This window comes from Neopsephotus bourkii, unplaced genomic scaffold, assembly GCF_033783945.1.
Source record: "Neopsephotus bourkii isolate Nb327-2 ecotype Australia unplaced genomic scaffold, CSIRO-AGI_Nbou_v1 NB_1261, whole genome shotgun sequence".
NCBI classification, from domain to species: domain Eukaryota; kingdom Metazoa; phylum Chordata; class Aves; order Psittaciformes; family Psittacidae; genus Neopsephotus; species Neopsephotus bourkii.
Window position 1 is genome coordinate 377924 of NW_026901746.1, and position 18038 is coordinate 395961.

Genomic DNA, 18038 nt, shown 5'->3' on the forward strand with positions numbered 1-18038 from the left:
TGTTCTTTTATTTGTTGCAGGGTTTTTTTGTGTGTGTATGGGATGTTTTGTTTGTTGTTGTTTTTTGGTTTTGTTTTTTGTTTGGTGGTTTGGTGTGGTTCTTTGGCTCTTCTGCCTTACTAGTGCTTGGATTCAGTCTGTGGTGATCTGAATACCTTTCTCTGAACTTGCCTAGGCAAGTAACTACAGTTGTATTGATACTGCCTTTTAAAGCATTCTTGTAGCTTAATTTCTCTTTTTCCTCTCATGAATTACATTTTTCATTGTGCTTTCTATGTAACTGGTGATTTTAAGAAATCCCCTGAACTCTTCTTAGAGTGATACTCAGTAGCTCTTCCCCTGTTCTATTAACACCTACTTGCTTCATGCAGTAGCTTCCTTAAGTGGAGACCTCATGCATCCAAGGGTTTAATGTGTGACTGGCTTTCACTTGGTTAGAAATAGACCTGTAAAATACAGTTTAGAAAATTAATTCAGTTTCCTAGCATAGATTCTGACCTACCTTGGGTGCTGCAAAACCAAGTAGTGCTTTTATTCTTCTGTAATGGCTAGTTACTGGCTTAATTAAGAAACCTCAGATACCATAAAATAAATTTGGGTTTGTGTCATTTACTTCTTAGGAGTGAGAACTGTAAGTCTTTGTAGTCACTTCTGTATAGGACAATATAGATTTTAGTGGGTGGGTGTTGGATGCGGTTTGCATGGAATATAAAGTACTTTGCCAATGTTGGTGTAGTTCAGATTAGTGTGGAATTTTGCCTTTTAGTAATTCTTTTTGCTTAATACTACTTTATCAAACATGGGAGTATAGGGAGGCAGAGACATTTAAAGAGCAGACAACCCTGTTACGATATTACTATGTGAAATTTGGGGAACATGTTGGTTGCTGTTCATGTTTTGTACTGAAGTGCAATTTAAATTACGTGAAAACTAGTGTTTGTCAACCAGGGATAGTGAAGTCACTTTAATGGAAAACAGTGTAATTTGTTGACTTCTGCAGCACAGGAAGCAAATGTAGTATGTTGTAAGCTAGTTTGGCCTGCTCTGTTCATTAACTCAGATGCTGTCCAATTGTGGTAAGGGCACAATTTTCTTTTCAGTGTATTTTTAAAAATAAAATATAGCTGTCTTTAAAAGGCAGCTGTTTGTTAAGGCATGGGTATTGTGTGGTGTTTTCTCTAAAAGCAACTGGTTGCTAAAAAAAGTTAGATCGGGTGCTTAATGTTTAATTTTGGATTTAACTGCCTTTTAACGGTAGTTACGTCATCTTTTTCTCTGATCTAATTCAGATTTTTTAGTACATCAAACTGCAGCTCTGCCAATGAGACTATTGTAGCTTATAATGTGTTCTTTAATTAACTTGAATTTAAACAAAATGGTATTTCGAAAGGTTTACTTCTCAGCTGTCTTACTGAGACACAGCTTCAAAATTATGCTTTAAATATACTGGCACAGGGTAAACACTTACGTAAAAAGCATGGTTAAACCTACTATGCCAAATCGTACCTAGTAATTTTTACCTTTCAGTTATCAAAATGCTTTCAGTTCTCAAACAGCTTTGGGGTTTTTCTGTCTCCAAATTTTTGTGAATGTTTCCTCAACACTAGGCTGAATGTGATGACCCTTAGATTGCTAAAATAGTAGAGTTTCACCTTAAATCCAAGTCCTGTGGTTGGTAAAAGGAACTCATTAGCAACATTCTATAAAGACTTTTCTGTGGTGTTTAAAAGTTTAACATGCAAAATAGTGTGGTTTTTACATTGTTTCACTTCTGAGAAGGTCTTTTAAAGTTAGTGCTATCATTGTGCATGCACATGCATATACAATATATGGGAGCATAAAGCTGTATAAACATCAGCAGGGTTAATTCTGGTTGATCATTTATTCCCAAATGACTTTGACCTGGTCACTGCAGATTTGTTACTTCATCGTATGTCTTTTCTGCAGACACCAAAGATGCTAACAAGAAAGATTAAGCTTTGGGACATTAATGCCCATATAACCTGTCGTCTGTGCAATGGGTACCTGATTGATGCTACTACAGTAACAGAATGCTTACATACCTGTAAGTAGAATTATAATTAAGTTATCTTTTTTTTAACTTGATGTGCAAGTTGTTTTAATGATTTTTAGTTCAAATTAAAAAAGTCTGCTGTGCATCAGCCAAAATAATGTGTGCTTTACTAGACACTGCTTTTTTAACAAAGCAGATGAAGAGAACATTAAGGCTGTACCGCACAAACTTGAAGCCATATACAAATTTACTGAAGACAGTCCCACTGCCTATGTTGTTGATGAAGATATTAAAATAGTACTAGTAACAGTACGGACCCCTGAGAGGGTCACTGTTCTCTATCTGGACATTGAGCACTGCTGTCTGGATGTGACTGTCCAGCCAATGGCTTATCAACTGAATATCTATCAATCCATTTCTGTCCAATTTTGAGAGGAAGGATGTTATTGGAGACCATGTCAAAGGCCTTACAGAAGTCCAGAGAGATGACATCTTTGACTCTTCCCTTGTCCACTGATGTAATCACTCCAGCTTAGAAGGCTACTAAGCTGATCAGGCAAGACTTGCCCTTGGTGAAACCATTGGCTGTCTTGAATCACCTCCCTGTCCTCCGTGTACTTTAGTGTAGTTTCTGGGAGGCTCTGTTCTATGATCTTCCTATAATGAGTGACTGCTTTAGCAACTTCTGCAAAGAAATTTTAAAAATACTAGTGGTCTATGCCAATGCATTTTTTTTCTGGTGTAAATTTAACTGTTGTGTGCCCTGTAAAAGTGAGACTTAAAATGGCACCTGGGTATCCACTTATTAAAAGTTTTCTTTTCTTGTAAAAAGTATCCAATTTTGGAATATCTCTTTGTGTTGGGTTTATTGCCACTGTATGCTTCTCTGTGTGGCCATGCCTAAAGCAAATAGGCTTAGTATCTTAATGGCATACAGGCCCTTATGATAGCGTCTATGGAAGCTGAATAGTGTAATCAATATAATGGTAACCTGCTAAGAGTTTGGTAAGCTACTACAACCTTTTGTTATAGTCAATTCCAGAGTGGGATTGTGTTTTGTATGCGTTATTAGGAAGACTCTGGCTAGGTACAGTTGCCTCATTTCTGCGCATCATTTCCCTGCATCAAGAACATTAATGAAAGACACTGGAAACTACTCTGCATGATTTGGCATCATGCTTGCATGATGTAAAAAATTAACTTTGTGTACGTTACAGTAAGGTGTGTTTCTCTGACTGTATATAAACTTAATTTTTTCTGTTATGCATATTTTTTTTAATTATGAATGACCTTATTATTAGTCTGTAGAAGCTGCCTAGTGAAATATTTGGAGGAAAACAACACCTGTCCGACCTGTAGAATTGTTATACATCAGAGTCACCCGTTACAGTATATTGGGTATGTATGAAAGCAGAAGTGCAACTATCTTCACTTTAGACTGTTTCAACCTCTTTAATACAGCACAGCTTTTTCCTAATTTTTTTTTTGCTTATCAGCATATTAAACGTTTAAAAGGATGTTTGAAGGTGATTGAGGAAATACAGAATCAAGCTTTGCTATGAATTTGCAAGTCCTTGAGATCCGTTAGCTCTTGTCAGAGTTAAAAGCAAGCAAAGTATGCACTTTACTAAATCCAATTAGAACTCGCACAAATTAAACAGTAATCTCTCATTTTGTATTTGTGTCATAAAAGTTACATAAACAAAACACTTGTACAAATCATACTTTTACAAAGTGTTCAAAATAGTCTCTGTTGAGCACTGCTTTTCAGTATCCAACAGGAGAGAAAAAATTGTTGGCTTTATTGTTCAGCTGATCTTTCAAAGGTCTGTTTAGTACATAGGAAAAGGTAAGAGCATGGCAGCAGCAAAAATATTAGATCAGTGGCTTAGATAGAATGGAACAGTCTTGTCCTTTGTTCTATTTTGATTCTTAGACAGACTGCTCTCACTTTCTGACCTAACATGAATGTGGTATTGTTTGTTAATCTGTTCCCTTTTTAATTTCTTTTTAACTAAGGTTTTGGGTTTTTTTTGTTTGGTGGTGTTGTGGTGGGGTTTTTTTTTGGTGGTTGTTATTGTTGTTTGTTTTTTCCCTTTTGCTTTCAGAAAAGACATTCCTTTTCCTTTAGTGCTTTCCTTTGAAATTTACTAAACTGTAGTAACTTCTGATGAAAGTCCATTGTGACAGTATGATTGCAATAGTTCTTGCTGCTATTAAGTAGTGTTCTGTCTTTTTGTACAGAGTTTGTTTTCATATGTGGCTGTTTCAGTGTGCCCTTCTTAGTTCCATAACAACTTCTGAAGCAATGTTTATAGAAAATGAGTTTGATTTCTGTTCGCTTTTACAGAAAACTGTTGATGTTCCATACACGCTTACACAGCTCAAGCTGATCCTGAATCGGGAGCCTGAAACTAGCTATGCCGTTTTTGCATTTGAAGAATAACAGTGTACACTGATAATATGTTCTATGATACAGTGGCAATACCCTGTTAGTGTACGCTTTGAAGGGACAAGCAGATGCTGATAGAACTAATAAAGTACACTTAAGATAGCATGTTTGTCCTAACTATTCTGTGATTCTGTGTAAAAGCCATTTTCTGTGCCAGAAAGGGCCAGGAAACAGCACCAAATAGAGAACTAGAAAGGAATTTGCTACTTGATTTTTGTCCTTGAATACACTTCAAAGGAAGTATTTTATCTGAACTAGTTATAAAATGCTGCCAAGCCTATTCTGTGTATACACACACACATTAATAAAGAATTGACAGGTGATTTGTGTCTTAAAACGTAGCTTTGCACTCCTGTTCATCTCCCTGTCTCTGGAAAATAGGTAAATGAAATGCGTCTTCTATTTCATGGTTTTGAATGCTGTTAAATTCTCACCTCTGACCTAATAGTGATAGCTGATTGTCCTGGTTTTGGCTGGTATAGAGGTAATTTTCTTCCTAGTAGTTAGTGCAGTGCTGCGTTTTGGCTTCAGTCTGAAAAGTGACCTATTTTAGACTAAAACAGAATTTTGTCTAGGTGAGCTGGGAATTAAAACCAGGCCTGCTGCTCTAGTTTCAGTAGGATTATTACCTTTCTTTTATTTGAGCCACACGGCAGGCTTCTGAGCTATGTAATGTTGCTCACAATTAAAATGTTGGTTTTTAGGCCAAAGTAAGATTTTTATTGTTGTGGTCTTTTTCTGTGAACTGTTTTCTTCTTGTTTTGGAGAAGGTTTGTAAATATAACTAACTAATCTGGAAATGTAAGAGATGAGTCTTGTAGGGTAAGAAACAGACTGTTATGGATTCTTTTGTGAAAAAATGAGTTTACTGCAAATTTGTCAAAGGATTTTGAGGGTGTTAGTGTCATACTTACTTTATATAGGCAAGTATGTCATTTTCATCATCCTCCGTATGTCCAAGACTATTCTTCCTCAAACTTCCATTGGGTTTCTCTCTTAGCCTGTACTTTTTCATAATTTGTTTCATGTTACTGTTCTCTCTTGTTTGACATAAATACTGACTTGAGAATATTAAGTCTTGTAGGTGAATTTAGAGATTTTACATCAATTTAGTACTGGAATTTTTTTTTTAAAGAAATGTTTTGAATCAGGATGATTGGCTTAAACTTTTGATTTTGGTTTTTTTTTTCCTGCTAGTCATGACAGAACAATGCAAGATATTGTTTACAAACTTGTGCCAGGCCTCCAAGAAGGTGAGTTGTGGTCTGACCTTCTTTAGAGATCATTTTGCACATACTTCTTTAACACTTAAGTTTAAGGTGATGAAAATGATGGGGGAACACTGATGCAAAATCTGTGTCTTATTTGTGTAATTTCTGGTGATTATTTTCATACCTGTGCTAGCAGCAGTTTGGGGGTGGTGGGATGAAAGACAGGGTATTTCTTCTAAAAGTAGCATTAGATAAAGCAGAATAATAACAGTTTAGCTTTTGAATGTTGGCACACTGTAGCTGTCGTTTGTTTTTGTTAAACTGTGTACTTAAACCTGTTGTGCCAATTTTCTAGGATTCTCAGAGGTAGAATGTAATGCAGAGCAGCTTTTAGTTTCAGTTTCTGCTACCATGTGAATCCTTTTTTAGCAGGTAATTTTCAGTTTATGTTTTCAAAATCGTTTTTGAGGCTGGATCTATTCAATTAAATAAGTCCTTTTAGTATCTGCTCAGTATTTTTTGTCTTAATGTATGTTACCACTTCAATTTAAATGCAGTATTTTAAGTCACTTGAGCTGCAAACCAAAAACATAAAGATCAGTAAGACTGAATACAACATTGAAAAAGTTTTCTCACATACTGAAAATTTTAACTGTAAGTAAAAACTGAGAAAGTTTTGACTGTGGGAGGGCTTCATAATAAGGTATAGTATTTTAAATACTCTCATTCTAGTAAGAGTGCTATAATAGTAGCTATACAGATGATTTTGTAGTATTCTAACTCCAAAAGATAAGATGAGGTGTGTGTAAGAAATAGCAGAGGTAGAAGAACAGTAAATCCTGACAACACCACTACTTGTTGGGAAACCTGTTTCACTTAAGAGGAAGGGATTTGGAATAACTTCGTAAATATTGCATTAGAATTTTATTACAGAGATTAATATTTACAATTTTAAACAGCGGAAATGAAAAAGCAAAGGGAGTTTTATCACAAACTGGGCATGGAAGTTCCAGGGGACATCAAAGGAGAGACATGTTCTACAAAACAGCACCTAGATGCCCATCGAAATGGTAAATGGTCCTTAATTTATTCTGTCTTGCACGGGTGACAGCTAGTAAATTGATGAATAGAGCTGTTGGAGGTAATGTGCCTAGCTGGTTTATTACAATTACAGTTGGTGTATAACACAAAAGGGTATAATGAGTGTAGGATTGTTGCTTTGTCCCATATTTGTGTACAGAATCTTTCTTTTCACCTGGTTGTAGCATATGAGTGGAGTAAGGAGATTTCCATAATAGTGCCTACATGGGGACTCTGTGAAACTACCCAGCTTCTGGGCTGCTAATGGTTGAACTGAAGGTTGTGTATTGTATGTATGTATTTCTCTCTTTCACACTTGGCAGCTAGTGTTACCTAAGTAGACAAGCACTGTTTGGAAGAGCAAAGCTTATTTTATATTGAAGTCCTGAACTGTGCTGTTTTAATCATATCAGCATTACAAGCTGCTGCTGAGTGTTATCGCATATATCTGGTTTCTTATATAAGGTGAAACAAAACCAGATGAAAATTCAAACAAAGAAACTTCAGAGGAAAAACAGGAAGAAGATAATGACTACCACCGAAGTGATGAACAGGTGAGCTCATAAGGGCATGTTTTAGTTTTATCTTGTAGTTTAGCTTTAGTGCTTTGGTAGGCAAACAGGGAAGAAAAATAACTGTTTCAGGCTACTTTTTCTGTCACCTGATGCAAACAAGATAAAGTGTTGCCCAATGCTTTTGTACAAGCATGAGTTCCATCTCTGTGTTTTGTCAGGAATGGAGAATATGTTAAAAGACATTTGCATTAGCATTTGATAGTTCTGACTGCTTGTTCACAAGTTTCCAAAGTATTTATTTACTTTCAAAATAAATTCAGGTTATTTGGCCCACCTTGTGAAGGAGTATATCCCAGTGTGTTTGTGATGCATTCAGCTGAATGTGTATTAATAATTATGAATGAAGCCTTTTGCACTTTCACTATCTTACAGTTTATTTTGTTTTAAATCTCTGATATAAGGACAGTGTTATACCTGTACCATAAAAATAGTATGAAAGCTGGTAAGTTCACCACTGGGTTGTAAATACAAAGCAGGGTTCAAAGTTAAATCTCCTTTTCGAATAAACAAGCATTCCATTTTAATTTTTCCTGTTAATGTGTGCCCAAGGCAAATTAAACTTGGATGTTTTATTTTAAATTGCAACGTAAGAGAACTTTGAAAACGATTGTCCCTAGTACTAAATCCTCTCAGTGGATAAAGTAAATCATCACAAAAGAGTTTAATCTGAGTAGTGAATAGCTGAATGAGAAAAGAGTTGAGAACTGAAGCATAGAAATGAGAGAGAGACACCTTTTGGAGGGATAACGTTTAGAATTTTGAAAATTTCTCACATCGTTTGTGTCCATTCTTATTAAACTTTAAGTCCCCTTTTAAACATCTGTTAAAATTCTGTTTTAAACTGAATTTAGCAATTGCATTAAAAGTAAGAAGTCACATTAGAAGCAGTCATTAAAAATAGGCAGCGATATTCTTACTGCTTGTCTTACTCTAGCTCTTGATATAGGGTCCTCTTGAGCTATTGGCAGCCAGTGAATTTGTACGGAGCAGTCTTGTTCCGACATCAGAAATTCTTTCTTGAACTTTTTTGTCTAGATCTGTTTTGGTTGCAGTTTGGTTTTATTACTAAACTGACCAGATGTTAGGAGATGTTGTGTTTTGTTTTTTTTAATGGGCATTTCAGTTTAAGAAATAGTAGTACCGTACTTTTTCACTTTGTTGTCTTAATGAAAACTGCATATGGAATACATAGAGGGGACTGCAGAAAATTGTTTCAGCCAACCGTGTTTGCTTTTTCGTGAAGGTAAGCATCTGCTTGGAATGCAATAGCAGCAAATTGCGTGGACTGAAACGAAAATGGATTCGTTGCTCAGCACAAGCAACTGTCTTGCATCTAAAGAAGTTCATTGCCAAAAAATTAAACCTTTCTTCTTTCAATGAGGTAATATTTTCATTTTTTAAAGTTATTTTGCAGATATAAAAGCTTTGTGAAAAGTGTGGGGTTGTTCTTTTAGTCTGATTCTATTTTCAGAAAACAGAAGTATACACTATTTCTTTAATTATATGTTATATATCTGTTTTCCTTTCTTGAAGCTATACAGGACTTGCCCCTTAGTTTGCTGTGCACCTTTTCATGTCTATAGATGAATAGTTGAGCTAAAAGTCTTGGCTGTGTGTTTCCATGTGTGTTGAAATGGACTCTAGCAAGGTGCTTTGTTTGACACCGTGTGGTTGGGTGTACCCTAGCCCTTCAGAGATTCCACACACAGTGCAGCGGACAGGCAGTAGCAAACACTTGCACTGCTGGAGCTCAGATTAAGAGAAAGCACCACAGGTATTTGTTCATGCTTTCAGTGAAGCTCAGCCTGAAGTTTCTGCTTACCATGACTAGAGTGTTATCAGGTATCTACTTTTCCCTTCCTCTGCAGGGAATACTTGGAATCATGGGAAGAATTTATGGTGAAAGATACTGAAAGAAAGGCAATTCTTTGCACTTTTAGTTCAGATTCAGAATTACCAGCTGTAAAACATATGAATGCAGCCTCTGTTTACCACTTTGCTGGGTCTTGGTCACAGTCTTTAGACATCTCAGGTGACTCTGAGCTTGACATCTGCCAACCTCACATTATGTCACTGATCCACTGAATTTCAGTAAGACTTTTCAGTCAAATCATCTGCTTTCAAATCCATTGTTAACACTTTTCTGCTCAAGCTTCTCCAGCAGTCAGTTTGCATCTGTAATCACTCTTCCTTCTAGCTTCTGTGCACTCCAAACCAACACACTGTCTTATGGTCAGAGTATGTCCCCAAGCTCTGTTAGCCTTCTTGAGCAAAACCGTATTTCCTATTGTCCTCAGCTGGCTTGGAAGTGGTTGACTGCTGGTGTAGCACAGCATCAACGTAGCCACCATCACTGTTCAAAAGGGAGTATTTGTGTGTTTAAGCTCTCCATTCCACTGTGTTAGTCTGTGCTAGAACAACTTGCCTGGCTTTTATTATAGGAAAAAGTTTCAGAACTACTGTTTATTCCTTTGCTATCCCTCCCTACCTTCTTAAAGAGTACATAAATTGCTGTGTAATCAGTGTACAATTAGCAAGGAACAGGTGCACAGTAGAAGGATCTAAGCTCGTGGGCATATGGACTATTGCAGGTTTGAGCTATTGCCAGTTAGATGAGCCATGTATGTGAACTGCATGCCCAGTAAGGCCTTTTTTTGTTGTGTGGTAAAGCGGTATTGATGTAAGTCACCCTGGTGGAGCTTAGTGTTTTCATGCATGTTCCCTGTTTTAGTGCATGTTCAGCTGATTAGGACTCATATGATCTTCATGTTTTTGTGTTTATATCCTCACTGCTTCTAATGTCGAGAGCTTTCAGCACTGAGATAGTTAAGTGAAAAAATGGATATTGAGTATCTGCAAAGGACCCATAAATATAGTGTATGAGGGAGGTGGCAGATTGGTTTGGGGTTTTTTTTAATGCCTCCTTGTAGCAGAAAGCCACCTGGCTGATGTCAGGTAAAGAATTTTCATCATATGTTAAATAAGAGAGCTGTCTTTGAGATCTGTGAATTCTGTTTCTTTGATCATTTATGGGGCCTTTTTAAAAGTGAAGCTTTCAGGAAAGGGCATTAGTATTGCTTGGAAAGCTAAACCAGTTAAGTCAGTCAAGTCCAGTCCATGCAATATTTCATAGGTAGGCACAGACATAGTGTTTTGGCACTCTGTGGTAAGAAAAGACATGCTTTTTCTTTCCTGGTATTCTTTTTGTACCAGAGCAGCTGCAAGATGGCCTCTTCCAGTGTCTTCGAAGAAAAATAAATATTGACAAACATTTGTAGTATTATCTGAAATACGTTGCTCCATGTACATGTCCCAGTGAATTAACTGTTGCCTTTGTTTTGTCAGCTGGACATATTATGCAATGAAGAGATTCTTGGCAAGGACCACACGCTCAAGTTTGTAGTTGTTACTAGATGGAGATTTAAGGTATGACACAGTGGTTCCTAGTAAATCATGAAGTGGCCAAATAAAATGTTTCTAAAACATGGATCACGTGGAACTGTTTTGGAGTAACTGCAGACTCAGTCAAAAGATTCTTCAATAAGTATCCCTGAACAATAAGTATGCCTGAACAATAAACATCTCTGAACGCCAAGGATTGATTTTTGTTTCTAAGAAAATGAAGGAAAGAGGAATTAAGTGTTAATTGCAAGGGGAAAGGGAACACTGCCTCAACTGTCAGAATTGTTATCAAGTCTGGCAAAGGAAGTGGAAGCCACAAGAAAGTATTATTTTTATCTATTTTAGGGAAAACTGGTTTTAATCCACATAGGTGGGGAAATCAATTGTGATGCAGGAAAGGCAGCAAATTTCAGCACAGTTCTCTTGTGTACCTCAAGAAATTTCTTTTTCTAAAGCAGAGGCAGTAACTGCAGTGCTTGTCTGCCTTAGTTAAGGAAGCTTCTAGTAGCATTTAGTAGGCATAAACAAGGCCATTTAAAAATGTACAACTTTGATTTGCTTTATGTGGTTTCTTTAAACAACTTTCTTCAGACTGAATGGTAAACAGTGGAGCATTCATTCTGAGTATAAGCTATCACATTAATAATTACAGGTCAAGTAAAATGAGTTTAAGAATGAATTGCAAAATTGAACACTTAGGAGGCAAGTCACAGAGTCAGTATATGTGCATTTGGGGATGTTTGAACTAAGAGGTAGTATTCATAAAGGGCAAGCGATGCAGTCGAAGTTTACAGTGTACACTGAAGTAGAACCACTTGATGGCTTTCGATGCATATCTAGAAGAGGTGCGGGTGGGAGCAGGGAATTGTTTTTTTTTGTCTTGGCATAGAAGAATCAAATTATGCATATCTGCAAGTCTGCTGTTTGCCTTGATCATGGAAATCTAGGCAACTGTGTGTCAGTTGCCTTTTCAAGTGAAAAAGGTGAGGGATGTAAAATGTAACTGGAGGGTGGGAGGTCTAGAACAGACAAGAGGAAGCAGTTCTTGACATGAGACACAGAGCTCCTTCATGCAGGATGTTGTGTATGGTAAAAGTTTTACCTATTCATAAAAAAGCAGTGAATACACTCTCAGAAGAGGAATCACATGCGAGCTGCGTGATGTGAAGCACCACATGCGCATACACTGCTTTCTAGACACCTGCATTTCTCCCTTAATGGGAGTGGGTTTTATGAGTTAAACAGATCAGTTCCTGAGACAAAAAAGCAAAAGGATTATTCATCTCTTGTTTGAGCTTCACTGATGAGATTGCATCTTGTATTTGAATTTTTGACAGGGCGGATAGCTACTCCGATCATTCATTTAAGCTTTACTTTATGAAACAGAAGTTTTGCCTACTGAACGGGTTATTTCTGATTTTGTTTCTGAACTTACCTGATATTTCTGTCTTGCAGAAAGCACCATTACTGCTACACTACAGACCCAAAATGGACTTGCTGTAAGAGAACTTTATTGTCCTTCTGGACACAGTTTTTTGCAGAGACTATCATCTGGCACCTTCTTAGTGCATCACTAATCACATGATACAAACCAGCTGAATAAATTTAGAAGACTGTAGGGCTTTCATAGCGAACTGTCCTTCTGAATATTTCTTCTAGGGATGTACTACCAAGAATTCTGAACAGAAAATATTTATACTTTTTTTGTACAAAAGAAGTAAGTCGCAACTCAACAAGACACTACCAGCACTAAGTTTACAGATACTGAAAGCACTTCACAGTTCTATGTAGCTCAGCCTGATTTATCTCTTACAGTTACACAGAAGTAAGTTAGAATGTTGTGGAGTGATTTAAAAATGTTGCTTTTGACACCAGGTTGCATTTAGTTAATTTTCACATTCTGAATCTTAAAAAACTATATTTTTGCAAGGTGTTATTGTCTTATATAGTATGCCTGATTGCATTGGCTTTATTCAAGTTACTCTGTAGACCATTGAAAATACCTAATGATATGGTGATAATTTATTATGCTGCATTGAAAACTTCTAAAAATCTGGGAAACCAATAAGTTTGTCATTCTTCCTAGTTACTGCTCTCCCTTGCTTTGTGTTTTAGTAAAGTTTTGATACTCCCTGATGCATGTTGATTTGGTAAGATTGATAGAAATTATTGCAGTTGATTTTAATATGCCCTGATATTTTGCTGTGGCATAAATTGCACCACATAATGACGAATACTCAAAAGTGCTAGATTTGTGAACTTAAAAAAAAAAACCCAAAATATTTCTTCTGAGTTGTGGCTTGCAGAAATCAGTTTTTAATTTAAAGAGAATTTGCGCTCACTAGCTATTGAAGCACTGGCGCTTGGGCTACTTTGGGTGATATCACAGTTTTCATTTCATTTATTAAGAATTCCTCAGATCATTATGAGCAGGTTTATACTTCCTTTACCTGTTTTCTTATGAAACCATAGTATTTTCTTTAGCACAGTTCCTAACTGTTGGGGGATGGTCAGACAAGATTATGTTAGCACCTTCTGGCCTTAACTGGTAATTTTGTTTGTATCAGCACTAATGGATGCAAGGTAATAATGCATGCATGTGTGTCTTCATACATCTGTACACACATTTAACTACGTATGTTATAGAATGCACCCTCAATAGCATTTAGCAGGGTTCACAGCACTTTTTGCAAGGCTTTTTGAGATAGTTGGCTTTTCAGAAAAAGTGACTGAAAGTGATTTCTGCAAGCTGCATACATTATGATACAGCATATATAGTAGGATAGAGTGTTTGTCTGGCATAAGTGTCAAGTCACTGAAAACAGGCTATGCCATGTTAATGACAGCTGGAAATCATTAACTTTCTAATTTTTGGAAGAGTTTTCCAGTGAGCTGAAAATGCTTGTTGCTATTCCTATTATTAAAGCCTGTATTTATATTTTTTTTAATATAAATTGTCTTTGGATAAGAAAACAACTTTGTCTGTAACTGTCCTGCTTCCTCTAGCTCTGCTCCTTCCCCTCTTCTGCTAGAAAGTGTTACTTGCTACTTGATAACAGGAATTTGATACTGCAAAATATTTATCCAAGCATTTTAAATCCTCTTTCTCTTCATGAGTTTTCAAAGCACCACATTCCTCAACACGTGTCCCAAAGACTCTGTCTTCGGAGTCTTCAGTCCTCTGCTGCTGCAGAAGGGATGTTCCAACTTGTGTTTATGTTTGAAAACAGGGTTCCTCATTTTTAATTACAGTCACAGATGTCAACGGGAAGGAAATCAAAAAGTGTGTGAGCTGAGAATGAAAGGGATCTTACTGAACTGTGGAGATTGAAGAGAGAACTACACAAAGGCCAAAAAGTGCTGCTGTCCTTACAGATGAGGATATGGGGATAGCTGCGTTTGAATTTCTTTTATGCAGAACTCTGCAGCTGGGTTTGGCTGTGTTGGAAAGGCAGGTGGGGGATGGCGTACATCCATATGAGCAATGGGATCCAACTTTGCTCTGGTTTTGTCTTACTGTTTGTGAACTCAAGTATATGTGTTTTGGAATTTTATTTTTTTTCCTGTCTTTAACATTACTGGAACTGGCAGAAAAGAACAAATGAGATAATGAGTCTACCATTTTTTCTAACCTTTTCATGAAACAGTGAATGCAGGTGGTATGGATGTGTACACAAACTGACGTACTAGGCCTTCTGGAGGTGTTCCCATGGTTATTAACTGTCCTACTGTAAATAAGGACTTTCTTTAGTCACTGAGGCACTGAGAATATAAACAGGGCTGTAAGTGTCCTCCCTCTCTGCACGCTGAGTATACAGACACTAGCTGTACCTGATGTAGATGTAAAATTATAGCATTCTGTTTAACTGACTTAATCAGGATACGTATATACATAAAAGCAAATGTATGTATTTGTGTGAGATCTGCCTATCTCAGAGTCTGTGTACTGCAGAAACTTTGTACAATGATACTGACGCGGTGCTTTTGAAGCACATTGGGATTTTAGTACTTTCCTATACTTAGTTGTGCAGCTGAGAAATCAGTTATAAGCATGTAAATTCACAAGTCTTTCAAATCTATCTCTTGCTGTAACAATCTACAGTATAGAACTGTATTTTTGTAAGTTTATAACCACTTTCAGAATCACTTGAATCTTTATGGTGCTATCAATATATTGAAAACTCTGCTTATACCTGTATGGATGCATACATTCAAGCCAGTATTCATAGAATCATAGAATGGTTTGGGTTGGAAGGGACCTTAGAGATCATCCAGTTTCAACCCCCCTGCCTGCACCTGTGTTTTGTTTTTTTTTTTACTCATAATTGTGTGTTACTGCTTTTGCAGTGTGCTTAATCTGATAAAACCTCACAAGTAAAAAGAAGAAAAATGACAAACAAATAAAAAGCCACCCAGTTATTTTTCTAAATCACATGTCACAATGTATTTGCTACGGAAACTGTGACTGTGTCTGGACTATATGTCAATTTCCTTTAGCCTTACGAAAAGACTACAGTGCAATTAAATGGAGGTCAGAGGGAGGTGTCCTAGGGTCACAGCCTTTTTTCACTTCTGTGAAGCCTGGGAGACAGTTAGTTTATATCAAGATTAGATTGGGTTAAACAAGTCTGATGCTTTTCAGAGTTAAGACTCAGCATAGGTATCTCTTTGTCCTTGTGAGATCAAGTTAGTTTATTTTGGCTTTTGTGAAGATGCCATTATGGCGAACTAGTTACCACAATTGCTTCTGCTGCAAATAACTGCAGTAAAGAAGTATCTTGTTGCATTATCCTCAGCAGCAATGAGACTGATAAATCACCCAGGTTCAGAGTCTCATTAAATATAGCTTCATTGAAAATAGATAATTCAGACAGAATATATAGTATTGAATTTAAATAAGATTGGGGGTGTTAAATTTTAACTTTATAAAATTATTTATTCTATTTTAAGCTTTCTGTCTTATTTTACCATCCAAGTATTTTTCTTTCAGTGATCCAGCTTTATTTACGGGCATATAAAATGAAATTGTAAGATGTTTTTGCAAGCTTCTTCCTTTTATGTTGAGTTTGAGTAGCTTTTGTTTGTTTTTGTTCTGTATGGATAAAAAGCATTACTTATGCTTTTGTGCAATAGGTTTGAAACATGCATTTATTAGACATATTTTTAAATTGTAAATGTAGCATCTACTTACCGTTAAATTTAAAAGGAATGTAGATGGCTTTTCTGAGTTGCTCAAATGGTTTTTTTATTTGGGGCTATGATTTGGAGGGTTGTTTCTTGATTTGTAGTTTTGGGTTTGTTTGCTTTTTCTTTAATTTTCAGAGTGAAGTGTGGGATTTATATTTGTGTAAGTATAAGAACTGTCTGTCAGCAATATTTTAAAATAAATGATCTTGCAAGAAACCTTAATGTGAACTGTGGAAGCAATCAGCAAGACTTGCAGCCTATCTGAAGATGCTTTGTGCCATTGTTATGTCTGGTATATTTGTGTACCATCAAACCTAGGAATATTTGTTTTTATTGGTTGTGCAATAGTATACACAACACTCACCTCTGGGGATATTGGACCATAAGAAATATCAGACCACAGATATAATGGTGCTATTTTTTCCCAATAGGCTATGAGCCTTTAAAAGCTTATCTGGCTCTTATTGTCTTTATAACATAGTCGTAGGAGATAGATTTTTTTTTTCTACTGGATGAGTAATAAAACTGTACAACTAGCCTGTTTTACAGCATTCAGCATCTTACCATTGAGCTAAAGATAATAGGAAAAAGCCAACCAATCTGTACATCAGCAAGATAAATCTTAACTAAGTACTTAAAATATATTTTGTACAGAAGCCTTGACTGTACAGAGAAATCAAGTTTCTGTATTTCCTCAGGTAATCAGTTTGGATGTTTCAATGGAAATGTTAATGCCACCTACGCTTCAGTTAGTCTACCTAAAGTTGGTAGCAGGGCAAGACTGTCCCATACACTAGAATCCCTACGTAAGCTATAATCAACTGTAACTAAGTTTTTGAGATCTGTTGTTGAAGTAAGTTGCAATGGGAAAAACATGAAGAAACATGGAACAGAGCTTTAATCTCTGCTTTAATCAATTTGCCAGTGACACAGATGCTTTCTAGGAACTTGGGTCTTGTTGCAAGTCATCAGTAATTTTTTTACTATAGTTTTACTATGGAGTTACAGTTTCATCTGTAGACAGATTAAAGCTCTGGTCCTGCTATTTGATCCATGCTTGATCATCCTTAGGGATTCTTGGAAATCTTTTGAAGCCACAATGACCTGAGAAGACTGTAGTGGTAGGATAGGAACTAAACATCCAGTTCTATGGAAACTTACATTGGCAACTTTATGAATAGCTTCAACAGTTCCACAGAAAGCAGTGGGGTCATTCGTGTGAACGGTTAGGCTGAAGGAAGGATTTTTGAGTACTGATGTTCCACTTTTTTTTTTTTTTTTTTTTTTGGACTAAAGCATTGGTTTAGTGGAATCTTACATTCAAGTGATTTACCTGGACAAAAGGAGAGTTTGTTCTTTCCTCCTGCAACAAGATTTTATGGTTAAGGGACAATAAGCCAGTGCAACCACTAAGCCTTTATCCTCATATGTGGCATAATAAAGATTCTGGAACTGTCACAGTGTAAAACCATATTTTTGGCTTAGCTTCATTTGAAAGTTTACAGTTTTTTATGCTTTGTGTTGCTGTGTAATTTTTGTACTATTGGTGGCTAGTTTTGTCTGAATAGCCGTTGGGGATTATTGCTTAATGTTTTGATTTTATGATAGTGAAGCTTGTATCCAGTGTTTTGCCAATTAATATTATATGCTTGTTAATAAAAGCAGAGAAGCTAACTGAAATACTGTCAGGCTGGAAGTTATTGTCCCATTTTTCCCCAAGAACATAAGGAACCTAGCCATCATAATACCATAGTGTTGAACAAAGTGTGACTGAAACAATGGTGGTGAGCCATTGCCTTATGATCAGCCTTTTACTCAAAACACAAGCATGCCCAAAGCATTACTCCACTAAATGGAATGGCCATATGTCTGTGACAAGTGTGTGACAAATACCTGCTGGTGGGGAAATGAAATGGCTTCAGCTACGAAAAGGATAACACAGCTGCCCTGATGTGTTTATGTATGGATGGAAAGGTACTTACCCAACCTATATGTGTTGATGTACAGGGGCTGACTGCAGCATAACAGAACACATTCACTTAGATACGTGACAAATAGGCATATCCACACACATTCCAGTTTTAATTTTAGTTTGATGTGCTGCTAGGGGGAGAAAG

At 36.6% G+C, this 18038-nt stretch overlaps 1 protein-coding gene across 10 annotated transcripts in view; it reads left to right on the plus strand.

Moving 5' to 3' along the window:
* Positions 1–17601, plus strand: part of PCGF3 (polycomb group ring finger 3) — a 52904-nt gene extending 35303 nt beyond the window's left edge. For 9 of the 10 annotated variants that reach the window (XM_061364972.1, XM_061364980.1, XM_061364976.1 and 6 more), the window contains 8 exons: positions 1948–2065; positions 3316–3412; positions 5664–5719; positions 6637–6747; positions 7223–7311; positions 8576–8713; positions 10678–10758; positions 12190–17601. In XM_061364972.1, coding sequence (XP_061220956.1) covers positions 1948–2065; positions 3316–3412; positions 5664–5719; positions 6637–6747; positions 7223–7311; positions 8576–8713; positions 10678–10758; positions 12190–12237 — 738 coding nt within the window. In that variant the 3' untranslated portion in view covers positions 12238–17601. Of the gene's footprint in view, positions 1–1932; positions 2066–3315; positions 3413–5663; positions 5720–6636; positions 6748–7222; positions 7312–8575; positions 8714–10677; positions 10759–12189 lie in introns of those variants that run through there. The other variant, XM_061364970.1, reaches the window with a different exon arrangement.
* The last annotated feature ends 437 nt before the right edge of the window (positions 17602–18038 follow it).